A 12,885-nucleotide genomic window follows, 5' to 3' on the forward strand; every position below is an offset into this window, starting at 1 on the left:
CAATTATCCTTCAATAAAAAAATAAAAAGAGATTTGCAATCTAGTATGAGATAAATTTTCTGTTCATCCCTTTTAATGATGTAAATTGTCCTATACCATTCATGGGTCCAGTACCATGATGAAGCTGGCACTGGCTTTATTTTTGAATGAGAACTGTGATTTCAAAAGCAGTGTTCTTGGGTTGCCCCAAGTAGAAAAGCATGGCAAATGACCATGTATGCTTGTATTGCTCAGATCACATTTATGATAGAGATTCTTCAACAGGACTGGGATTGGGGTAAGGCAACTGAGATGCCTAGGTGAAAAATATGAGGCACTCTCTAAGGGAGGCACTCAGCTAAGGGAACAATCTCTTACACCTAATTTTTTAAAAATGTATCAGAGACTTCCCTGGTGGTACAGTGGATAGGAATACACCTGCCAATGCAGGAGACATGGGTTCTATCCCTGGTCCAGGAAGATTCCACGTGCCACAGGACAACTAGACCCATGTACCACAACTCCTGAGCCCAAGTTCTGCAACTGTTGAAGCCTGTGCTGCCTACAGCCTGTACCCTGCAACAAGAGAAGCCAGTGCATTGAGAAGCCTGTGCACCAAAGTGAAGAGTAGCCCCCGCTTACCACAGCTAGAGAAAGCCCTCACACAGCAGTGAAAATCAGTGCAACCAAAATCTTTTTTAAAAAAAAGATGTATCTGGAAGAGGAGCAAGAGAACCTGTGATTGGCCTTGGGAACTTTAAACACTTTAGTGCACGTTTCTGAAGGTCGTTCAGCTTTCTTGGTTTCTTACTTTTTAATGTACCACTTAATTTTTCTCCTCATATTTTGCATTCATAAATCAATATATTCCCTTAATAGGATAACTGAAATTATGGGTAGTGTGAGGACAGACATTAGAGAATATCCCACACTGCATATTTTCTGCCTTTTTGAGGGTGATTGTTTAATATCCTTTAACTGCATCCTTCTATGTCATCTTCCTGTAGCTTTACTTGTATCTATATGCTGATGACTCCTGCTGCTGTTGCTGCTAAGTCGCTTTAGTCGTGTCCGACTCTGTGTGACCCCAGAGACGGCAGCCCACCAGGCTCCCCCGTCCCTGGGATTCTCCAGGCAAGAACACTGGAGTGGGTTGCCATTTCCTTCTCCAATGCAGGAAAGTGAAAAGTCAAAGTAAAGTCACTCAGTCGTGTCCAACTCTCAGTGACCCCATGGACTGCAGCTTACCAGGCTCCTCCATCCATGGGATTTTCCAGGCAAGAGTACTGGAGTGGGGTGCCATTGCCTTCTCCCGATGACTCCTAAAGTTATATTTTAAGTCATATTTGTCTTTTGAACTCCAGAATCATCTCTTATCTCACTGCCTAATGAATGTTTCCACATGTCAGACTTGTTGATTGTATTGTTCAAGTACAGTGCAGCTATAGTAATTTCCCAATTTTACTAGTTTTTAGAAAAGATGTGTTAAAACTTTCCACTGTGTTTTCAGTTTCTCTTTGCAGTTCTGTCAGATTTTGTTTTTGAACCTGTGTTACTGGGTACACACTTTGTCCAGGATCATTATATTTTCCTAGGGACTCATTTCTTTGTCAATTAGATAATGATCTTTTTTGTCCCCAATAGCGCTTTTTTATTGAAACCTGTTTTCTCCAGTATTAATTGCTAATTCATTTGTCTTTTTTAAATGATTTTTTTCTTAACCTTTCAGTATTGTTATGGTTTTAACATGACTCTTCGAATATCAAATATGCAGATTTTGTTTGAATTCAATATAAAAATATTCTTTTACTTGGTAACATTGTTCTTGTTCAGTTGCTCAGTTGTGTCTGACTCTTTGGGACCCCATGGATTGTAACACACCAGGCTTCCTTGTCCTTTACCAGCTCCTGAAGTTTGCTCAAACTGATGTCCACTGAATTGGTGGTGCCATCCAACCATCTCATCTTCTGTCATCCCCTTCTCCTCCTGCCTTCAATCTTTCACCAGCATCAAGGTGTTTTCCAGTGAGTTAACTCTTGGTGAATGAGTTTGATACTTTTAAAGAATAGAAAAGTGGCCAGTGTAGTTAAAATGGAGTAGATGATAAGAAGGGCTTCCCTAGATGGCTGAGCAATAAAGAATCCGCCTGCAGTGCAAGAGGCACATGAGACATGGGTTCGGTTTCCGAGTTGGGAAGATCCCCTGGAGAAGGAAATGGCAACCTCCTCCGGCATTCTTGCCTGAAAAATCCCATGGACAGAGGAGCCCAGTGGGCGGTAGTCCATAGGGTTGCAAAGAGTCGGACACAACTGAGCTACTTACTGAGCATGCACGCACAGATGAAGAGAAGAGGATGAAGTATGAGAAACAGGGAGACATCTCCTGTAGAACTTTGTAAATCAGGGTGAGGACTTTGGATTTTGTTCTTAATAGTGAAAGGGCTGTCAGTGGGGTTGTAATGTGGTCTGATTTATACTTTATGAGGGTTCCTCTTCTGTGATAAGGAGAAGGAGTTATATGGGGGGGATGACTGAAAGCAGCAAGGCCAAAAGTGAAAAATAAGTTTGGATTATGTTCATGACTTGGGAGATAGACAGGAGATGATTTGATTCTGATTTGGATGCAGATTGAGTTTTCTGAATTTGTCAATGTAGTGAATATTGAGAGAAGAAGAGTGCTTTCAAATTATTGTCGCATTTGTTCTCATTATTCTTCATCCATTTAAATATTTATTAAGTACCCACCGTGTGCCCAGGGACTCTTCTGGCATTAAAGTTGTATCAGTGAAAAAGCAAAGACCCTGCCCTTGTGGAGATTAAATTCTACTGGGAGAGACAAATGGTAAAGTTGTTTAATAAGTAATATATGTGACCTCAACTATATATGTTGTATATATTGAAAATGTCTGAAATATATGTTAGAAAAACGGGAAGTGCTAAGGAATAAGGGAAAGAGTTTAAGAAGATCCAGGTGAAGTTGAGGCAGGTGTGTGGGTGTGTGTGTAAAGGGTAGTTAAGGAAGGTCCCTGCTGAAAAGGTAACGGTTTTGAGAATGCAAAGGTAATAAATATAAAAGTTCAGCACTTTTTTGTGGCACATTGTGCCTCTCACTTTTTGAGTACTTATTATGAAGATTGAAGGTGATAGTTTTTTATGGGATACAGTCTTGACTCTGTGCAGTTGTGTTCCTCTTTTTGAGCATAGGCAAGGACTCACCAAATGAGAGACTAAAGTATTTGGAGTGAGCCTTTAAGAAGTATAGGTCTTGGTGCGTGTGAAACATTCATAAATAGTTAGGTAGTAATTTAACAGCAGAAATATACTCTTCTTTAGAAACAACTTGCAAGGTCTTTTTGCTTTGACATTCATGTATATCCAAATGGGGTTTGAGGTGGCATACAATAAAAGATTAAAAAGAAGGCAGATTAAGAGCCAAGGATTTTGGACAAGTATCCTAAGTGGAATTAAGTTCTTGCCACTCAGCCCTGCATTAAACTTTTAGCTAAAACGAAAAGGAAAACCCCTAGGTGTTTACCTTGTTCTCATCATCTGGACAGAGGATACATACTTAGGAGAGCCTTTTATCCTAGCTTAGCAGGAGAGCCTTTTATCCTAGCTTAGTGAATCTGGGAAGGTATGTCATGAAAAGATGATACCCAGGTCAGTTCTTTTGGAAAAGGTGAAGAGTCCCAGTAAACTTTGAGTTCAGAAGTATAAAACTGATGTCTAGATTATACAACATAATCTGTAGAAAATAAGATTAAGATTCCTTTAAAAAAAATTTTAAAGCAGGAAAGTGTAACTTGTTTGTCATTTTTGATGATGGAGACTTCTGGGCAAAAGGTGAATTTCAAGAGGGTCGTCTTAGGGTTGAGAAGACCATTTTGAGATGATGGGAGTAGTCTAGGCAAGAGATGATGAGGTCTGTATTTTGTTTGTTGTAGATGGAGTAGAGAGGGCCAGAGGATTTGAACTTGGCAGGGAGTGGGTAGAGGATGCAAAGTAATGATTGGTTTTAAAATATAAATGAAAAGACTGAGCCAATCAGTTGTTGTTTTAAATGCAGCCTATGAAGGGTTTTGTGAAAAAGGGAGGTTTAAAAGGGTGAATAAACCTTCGGTACTGTATGTATTTTGTTAGCTATTTGGGGGTGGCAAAATAATTTCTAAATATTTCTGGCAACTTTATTTTCATTTTTTTCCTGCAAGATGAAAAAGTAAATCCTAGAGTTCTTTTTGATTGAATTAGCAGACCATATGGTGTTTACACAGACTGACTGCTACACGAGGTAGCTGTGTTATTTTTCTCTTTCAGGATATAATACTTACCTGATGCCAATGTTCTGAAACATTTATTTTCTGGTGAACGGTATGTGAAACAATTATTCTAGTCATTGTATTTTTTCTTGATGTCTCAGTTGATATTACTCTGTGTAGTGTTTAACCCTACTTGTTTATTTAATCTTTTTAAAAATTAAATCTTTTTAATATAGGTCTGTATAGTGCTTTCTAACCTTTTCACATCATAGCACACAGAGAAACTGATAAATTCTGATTGGCCATCCCAGGCTGAGTAAATCATATCTCAGTTCACTCAGTACACCTCTCCAGTGTGCCTTGCCACACAGCTGGGGTAACTGCCTTATAGAAAGATTCTTATACTGCTTTTCTTTCTTTCTTTTTTTGGCCGCTCTGTGTGGCTTGCAGGATCTCAGTTCCCCAACCAGGAATTAAACCCAGGCCATGCCATGGCAGTGAAAACCCAGGATCCTAGGCACTAGACCACCAGGGGAACCGACCTCCCCCCTTCCCTGCCCATGCTGCATTTTAGTTAACTGAAATTAGGAAAGAGTTACGGTCTATAGCGAGTATCAGATATGACAAGGAAGAGCTCAAAGAACTCACATGGGCTAGTGGAGAGAGATGGGCACAGAAAAAAAATGTTAGGTGGTACAGCATGACAAATGACATCCTATCAGTGCTTATAAGGAGTCGTGAGAGTGCAGCTGTGGGAGAGTTTAATTCTGTCAAGTTGCAGTTGAATATCTGGGAGGACAAAGTTCCTGAAAACAGGGAAGACAGGGCAGTTTAGGGAGAGGGGACAGCCTGTTTGCAGGCTTTATGCAGCTTTAATTTCTGTCAGAGATCTTGCTCCTCTTACTGTATAAGAAGATATTGAAACTTAAGAAGTTTGCTCTAATGGCAAATACAGTTATCTGCCCTGCCAAAATGTCCATTTACTTTCCATTTATGTTGTTTGGATTCAGTCCCTACTCTAATCCAGACTCATATTTGTGTTGTGCTTTTAATTTTCAAAGCTTTTTATCCCCCATAACAGCTCCCCAGGGGCAGGAAATAAAACACAGGTGGTAGTCTTTTTATTTTTATGGAGGAGAAAACTGAGACATCATCATCATATCAGCATTTTTGTTTTCCAGGTCGTTAAGAAGCAGGAATAGAATCTTGAAGAGAAATCCCTCTGTGATGACTGTCAGTTCCTAGATACAGTTTTTGTTCTTTGCTTAATTACAGAGGGCGCTGTCCAAGAGGAAGAACCTCTGGGCACAGCTGGAGTGCTGACTGCTCGGGCAGTGACCAGGAGGGAGTCAGCAAAGCAGACAGCATGGGTGCCAATCCCAGAGCTAACAATCCGACATCTGCAAGCTGCAGCTCTAGTCATTGGTCACGGTGTATTTATGTACCTGCTCACACTGGGTGAGGAATCACTGAGTCTGGAGGAGAAGTGGGACTGTATAAGAATATACAAGAATATGTCACTAGGACTTCTATTCTGTATTGGGTAGAGTTGTCCGTGAGATTCCATAGTTGGTAATTGTCCCAGTTCATTTATTGCTATGTTTATTCCATCTTCCTTGTACCAATTTTAATTTAATGCCACAATAAGATCGAGCTCTCTTAACAGATGAATTGAGTAGGTGCTAATTGCATCACTGTGATACTTGCCAGAGATTTTGTTTTCTAGTTGGTTTTGATCTGTTCTATCCTTCAGGCTCTCTTGGAAAACACAGAATACCTGGTTATGTTTTAGGGTATCATTGTTAAAAGAGTCATATCAATGAGCGGTAATGGCAGTTGACCCTTTATATTTGTATCTGAACATTGTATTTACCATTTTTGTAGGTAATTTGTTACATGGAAATAAAACAAGTTCTTTCCTGTTTTGTCATGTTGAGTAGAAGATGTCAGGTAGCACATGAGGGTCTAGGACATTTATTTTTTCTTAATTCTTCAAGCTCTTTTTTTTTTTTTTTGGTCCTCTTTTATCAGAAGCCTCTCTGATTTGGGCTGAGGACATAAATGGGTTCCTACATTAACAACTTTTACTTTTCAGTCTCACTTCCCCAGGACCCACTTCAGCTACAGATGCTTTATAGTTACCATCATAAAATTATGAGGAAGTCAAGTACCATAGAAGAATATGAAGTCTGTGTGCTATGATGAGTGTTCATTTATTGTATTCAGTTCTTTGTTACGGTGTGCAAAATTCATTGAGTCTTTTAATAATGCATTCTTCCAGCATCTTTCAGTTTAGATTTCTTATGTTATAGTTATGGTCTCTGGAGTCCAGCAGAGCTATGGTTTCTTTTGGGGTAAGGAGGCGGTAGTGTTCTTAACACACAGCTTGTAGGACTTCATTTCCCCAACCAGGGATTGAACCCAGGCCACAAGTTGTGAAAGCCCAGAATCCTAACCACTAGGCCAGCAGGGAACTCCCAAGCTGTCACTTCCTAACTACTGTGTAAAGCATTGAGCATAGTGTAACTTCCCCAGAGCCTTAGTTTCTGTTGAGTAATGATGATGGTTTTTCCTGTCATTTTGGTGGTGTTGCATAAAGAAAATATTTATAGAGTGCTCAGTACCATTCTTTGCACATAATAAATATTATGTTATCATTTACAAATAAAAATAGAGGGTAATGGGAGATATTATTGTTGCCAAAATTTGCTTCCTGACTTCTCCTTTCAAGCAAGAAAGTCTTGCTGAACTCAATATATTGGATAAATTGGAAACCTGATTCCTTATCAGTATGAATTAAGAACATGGGCATGGGTATCTGAAGAAAGGCTTTTAAATCAGTTTTCCTTTGTTATCAGTTGCTTACATTTATAGTCATTGTTAACATGGATGGCTGCATGATACAAGTAACATCAAAATATCACAAGTTAATGTAAGAATAATGCAGACTGTTACAGAAAAAACAAGGTAAGATCAAAAGTACATGACCTCTCTCCTGCCCCACTCCTTTCCTCTATAGCTGACTACTTTGGTGTTTGTACACCTAATTCAGGTTTTTCCACACCTCTAAAACTGTAATGTTTTCAAAGTAGTTTATATGATTGAATTTACTTAAGAGTATTACTTTCCTTGGAAATATTAGCTTTTAAAAATAGATCCCAGAAAAGTAGTAAAGAATCGAGAAGTCACATCTAAGAATAGAGAACTGGGGCCTAAGTTGAATATGGAAATGAGATAAACAACAACTACTCATTTGTTAAAAGAATCATAGAGGAATTTTATTAAATGAACTTCTGCATGCACCCATTTGTTAGTTTCCCTTTGAGCTTTCAGCACTTTATCCATATTGCAAGACTGTGGAGTTGCTATATTCTACAGCATCACAAGGCTGACATAACAACTCTCTGCTCACATTGCCTACAGTTATCATCCAAAGGGGCCAAACACATGGCATTGTAGTGTTATTTCCAGATGTCATTTGCTCTATTTTGATGACTTGGAGTTTAAAGAAAGGTATTTGCTCTTGAATGGGAGAAAACATTGTTACTTTGGCATAAGGTCTACCTTGGCACCGTTCCCACATCTGTAATTGATTAGGAGTGAATGCTGGTCAGTCAGAATGCAAGAGTGGCAGCCGATTAGCAGGCTCACTCTTCAGGGTGACATACTTAAGGAAATTGCAAGGGTGGCATAAGCTGGCTGAGCAAAAGATGTGAAAGACCCTCTGATAGACGTACAGAGACTTGACGTACCCAGACAGTGAGTGGTTTCCACATGCCAAGAAGATATCATAACATGTGCATGCAGAACCTGTCCTTAGAGGGGGCAGTGGAATAGGTGGTGGGACCCTTTTTTGCTGATTTTAAAATAGATTTACTTAACATAAAATGTGCAGATACTGTGTTCAGTCCATTTGAGTTTTTAATAGTTGTCTACTCTTGTGTAGCTATGCTGCTCCTGCTGCTAAGTCGCTTCAGTCGTGTCCGACTCTATGCGACCCCATAGATGGCAGCCCAGCAGGCTCCTCTGTCCCTGGGATTCTCCAGGCAAGAACACTGGAATGGGTTTCCATTTCCTTCTCTAATGTATGCATGCAAGCTTAGTCGTTTCAGTCGTGTCTGACTCTGTGCAACCCTGTGGACTGCAGCCCACCAGGCTCCTCTGACCTCGGGATTCTCTAGGCAAGAATACTGGAGTGGGTTGACATTTCGTTCTCCATTGTGGAGAAGGAAATAATTAAAACATTTTAATTTACCATAAAATTTCTATGTATCTCCTATAACCAGTATCTCATTTCTTCTCTTGTATTTCCATTAAATGAAGTCATGCAGCATGTATTCTATGTATGATTTTTCTGGTTTTGAGTTTCATACATGTGATTGCATAAGTCAATGGATCGTTTGTTTTTAATGTTTAATGTAGTATTCCGTTGGGTATATTTCAATTAGTTACCTATTGATGGACATTTGAGTTGTCTCCAGTTCTGGCTGCTATAAATGTCTATTTAATTTTGTAAATATACTCTTGGGCTGGAATTTTTCAGTGATTGAGTAGCTGTATGTTTGTTTGTTGTTGTTTAGTCGCTCAGACCTGTCTGACTCTTTTGTGACCTCGGACTGTAGCCCACAAGGCTCCTCTGTCCATGGGGTTTCCCAGGTGAGAATACTGGAATGGGTTGCCATTTCCTTTTCCAGGGGATCTTCCCGACTCAGGGATCTAACCTGCATTGCAGGCAGATTCTTTACCACTGAGCCAACAGGGAAGTCCATTTAACATTATAGGAAACTGCTAAATAGTTCTCTAGTAGTCCAAAGTGGTTGTACCATTTACATTTCTACCAGCAATTTGTGAGAGTTTCATATGCTTCATATCCTTAACATTTCATCTTTTTTATTTTAGCAATTTTAGTGAGTTTGTTTTTGGTAGCACCTTGTGATTTTAATGTGCTTTTCCTTGATGATTAATGATGTTGGCCACATGTATATATTGGACATTGCTATATCTCGCTTTGTGAAGATATGTTAATCTATTCTATTTGCACAATCTGTGTTCAAATCTCATTGTCAAAATGTAGATTATTTGTGTCTTTATTGTTAATTTGTCAGAGTTCTGTGTGCATTCTAGATATGAGTCCCTTGTTAGATATGTGAACTTTAAATAATTTGTGTTACGCATGGCCCATCTGTCCATTATCTTAATGATGTCTTTTTAAAATATTCCCTGTTTTTGGTGGTGCTAGGTCTTTGTTGCTGCATGTCGGCTTTCTCCAGTTGCAGAGAACAGAGGCTGTTCTCTAGTTGCAGTACATGGGCTTCAGTAGGGCACGTGGGCTCAATAGTTATGGCGCACAGGCATAGTTGTCCGTCACTCAGCATGTGGCGTCTTCTGGGACTAGGGATTGAATTGGTGTCCCCTGCATTGCAAGGCAAATTATTAACCACCGGACTATCAGCAAAACCCTTAATGATATCTTTTGATGAATAGAAAACCTTGACTTCATAAAGTCTAATTTATCAATTAAAGATTTTTTAATAGTTTTTTTTATAGTTTATGCTTTTTTTCTTTTGTGACCTGCCCAGGGATTCTTTGCTTACCATATGGTCATGGAGATATTCTTCTGTTCTTTTTCTAGGAACTTTGTGATCCTGGGTGTTAGTCTGAACTCCATGTTGCACTTGTGTTTGTGAATGGACTAACATAATATTGAGATTTTATTTTTTTCCTACTTGAGTGTCCCCCACTGAATTGATTTGGTACCTTTTCTAACAGCCACTTGCCTTTGAGTAATTTGTCCTCTAACCTTTTTTTTTTTTTTTTTTTTTGAGGTTGTTTTGACTGTTCTGTATGCTGAACATATCATGTAAATAAGTTCTTAGTATCTATCCCTCTTGTCTTTCTGTTTTTTAATGCAGAGATATTCTTGAATTTCTAAAACTTATAAAATTGAGAATATACTTTTTATGTGGTTATAATGAAAAGTTGTAGAGTAATGAATGCTGTTGCACAGTATAATCTCTTTTGTGCTTAAAATATAAAGGCATATGACAAATTATTTTAAAATAGAAGAGTGTTTTGAGTTACCTCCCATTATAAGCAAAGCCAACATTTACCTTGTTTTTATTTGGATTTAAATCCAAGTTGAAAGTTTGGGTTCTGATTTCCCATCCTGATTTTTCTTTAACCTATATTCCATTATTACGAAAATTCAATAATTCTGTGTAACCCACTAACAAATGCCTGAGAGTTGACTTAACAGGTTTTTAAAAGTTAAATAAGCAAGTGTGTACTGGACTTGGCACTGGGAATATAGCAGTAATTGAGACAGTCTTGGGCCCCAACTTTCAAGGGATTTACTTACTGTACAAGAGACAGGCTGGCCTCTTCTGGTGGGGGCGGGGGAGAAATTATGCATTTGGGGACCGTGTGACTGTGAACAGAAGTTTTTTGATGTTTATTTCAAACAGCTGATAGAAGCATCAAAACCATCACCTAAGCAAGTGATTTTTTTTTTTTTCTATTTGGATAGACCCATATCTAGCATAGATAATATTGCAGTTTTTGTTTTGTTTTTTAATGAAAATAAGGCCTGAAGCCATGGTGTGCATGAACATTGGAATGAGTAGGTATGTATGTCTACAATTTTCTTTGTCTATTATGTAGTTACTTAGTGTTTTGCACTTTCTCAATTCTCTTTACAAAGACTTGTTTTATACTGTGATTGGTATTGTATCTCAGGTTCTTTGTTTGTTTGTTTGTTTTTTAATTTTGGTTTTGTTTTGTTTTAATCCAGAGGAACTGAAGGTGTTAGCCTATGTTTTAAAACTCACATTTGATAGTGGTACAAACAGCTGTCACACTGAATAATTGTCAAGTCATTCTGAGGGTTTCTTTTGCTCACTAATCTGTAGGTATAAATCTGGGTTTTAACCACATGTGATTGGTAAAAATTAGTTCTTGGGAGAGTTTATGCTGTGTGAGCCATCTGTTCCCTGTTCTCAAACACTGAATGAAGTTAGCCTTAAAATTTTCAAACCATTGAACTAAGATGTGTATTAGGAAGGTAGGCTGAATGAAATCTCTAGAAGAGACACTTGTAATTTGGGATCTATATGTGGACACCACTGGATTTGGTTGTAGAAGCATTAATATATGTGAATATACTCTTCATTTGGTGGACAGAAGTTTTCATTTTTAGCTGATTCTCAGTGGTGACCATGAGCCAAAACAGGATCTTAAGCTGATAGTACAATATGATTTGTTTTTATGAGATTCAGCTAAATCTTCCTTTTTGTGTACATCCCCACTCCCTCTTGGACTTCCCTGGTAGCTCAGTCAGTAAAGATTCTGCCTGCAGTGCAGGAGACCCAGGTTTGATCCCTAGGTCAGGAAGATCCCCTGGAGAAGGAAACAGCAACCCATTCAGTATTCTTGCCTCTAAAATCCTTTGGACAGAGGAGCCTGGTGGGCTGTAGTCCAGAGGGTCACAAAGAGTCCGATGTGACTTAGCAACTAAACCACCACCCACTCTCTTTCTACTTGAGGTTCCCTCCTTTGATTCTTGTCATCCGTGTATACCATGGACTCTTTCTGGGTTAGAACTGCGGCTTCATTTTTGTATTCTGAGTACTTAGTACAGTACTTGGGTCATGTAAGCCTTTAGCAGTGATAGATAAGATGAATCATCATGGTAACCTCTTGCTTTAAAAATGGCAGTACTACATTCAGTTCAGTTCATTTCAGTTCAGTCACTTCAGTTGTGTCCGACTCTTTGCGACACCATGAATCGCAGCGCACCAGGCCTCCCTGTCCATCATCAACTCCCAGAGTTCACTCAGACTCACGTCCATCGAGTCAGTGATGCCATCCAGCCATCTCATCCTCTGTCGTCCCCTTCTCCTTCTGCCCCCAATCCCTCCCAGCATCAGGGTCTTTTCCAATGAGTCAACCCTTCGCATAAGGTGGCCAAAGTACTGGAGTTTCAGCTTCAGCATAATTCCCTCCAAAGAAATCTCAGGGCTGATCTCCTTTAGAATGGACTGGTTGGATCTCCTTGCAGTCCAAGGGACTCTCAAGAGTCTTCTCCAACACCACAGTTCAAAAGCATCAATTCTTTGGCACTCAGCTTTCTTCACAGTCCAACTCTCACATCCATATATGACCACTGGAAAAACCATAGCCTTGACTAGACGGACCTTTGTTGGCAAAGTAATGTCTCTGCTTTTGAATATACTATCTAGGTTGATCATAGCTTTTCTTCCAAGGAGTAAGCGTCTTTTAATTTCATGGCTGCAGTCACCATCTGCAGTGATTTTGGAGCCCAAAAAAATAAAGTCTGACACTGTTTCCACTGTTCCCCCACCTATTTTCCATGGAGTGATGGGACCAGATGCCATGATCTTTGTTTTCTGAATGTTGAGCTTTAAGTTAACTTTTTCACTCTCCTCTTTCACTTTCATCAGATACCATTACCTTTTATTAAAAACAAGTTCTATTTTTTCCACATTTTCTTCCAGTTTTTGTCTACAATTTTATTTGTTTTATATATTATTTCCATAATTACATTATATATTCTCTTTTCCTTTACCTTAAGGCCTTACTATGTTGTCATTATTTCAGTAGAAAAATATACTCAGAATGTGCATTGTTTTTAT

The 12,885-nt window shown here is 38.9% G+C and overlaps 1 protein-coding gene across 6 annotated transcripts in view; it reads left to right on the forward strand.

Annotated features, from left to right (window-relative positions):
- Positions 1 to 12,885, forward strand: part of CBFA2T2 (CBFA2/RUNX1 partner transcriptional co-repressor 2) — a 137,557-nt gene that overhangs the window by 64,217 nt on the left and 60,455 nt on the right. For 2 of the 6 annotated variants that reach the window (XM_069546922.1, XM_069546923.1), the window contains exon 1: positions 5,516 to 5,692. The exons of 3 other annotated variants lie outside the window; for them this stretch is intronic. In XM_069546922.1, the coding sequence (XP_069403023.1) occupies positions 5,674 to 5,692 (19 nt within the window). In that variant the 5' untranslated portion in view covers positions 5,516 to 5,673. Of the gene's footprint in view, positions 1 to 5,515; positions 5,693 to 12,885 lie in introns of those variants that run through there. One more of the 6 variants, XM_069546926.1, reaches the window with a different exon arrangement.

This window comes from Ovis canadensis, chromosome 13, assembly GCF_042477335.2.
Source record: "Ovis canadensis isolate MfBH-ARS-UI-01 breed Bighorn chromosome 13, ARS-UI_OviCan_v2, whole genome shotgun sequence".
Taxonomy (NCBI): Eukaryota; Metazoa; Chordata; class Mammalia; order Artiodactyla; family Bovidae; genus Ovis; species Ovis canadensis.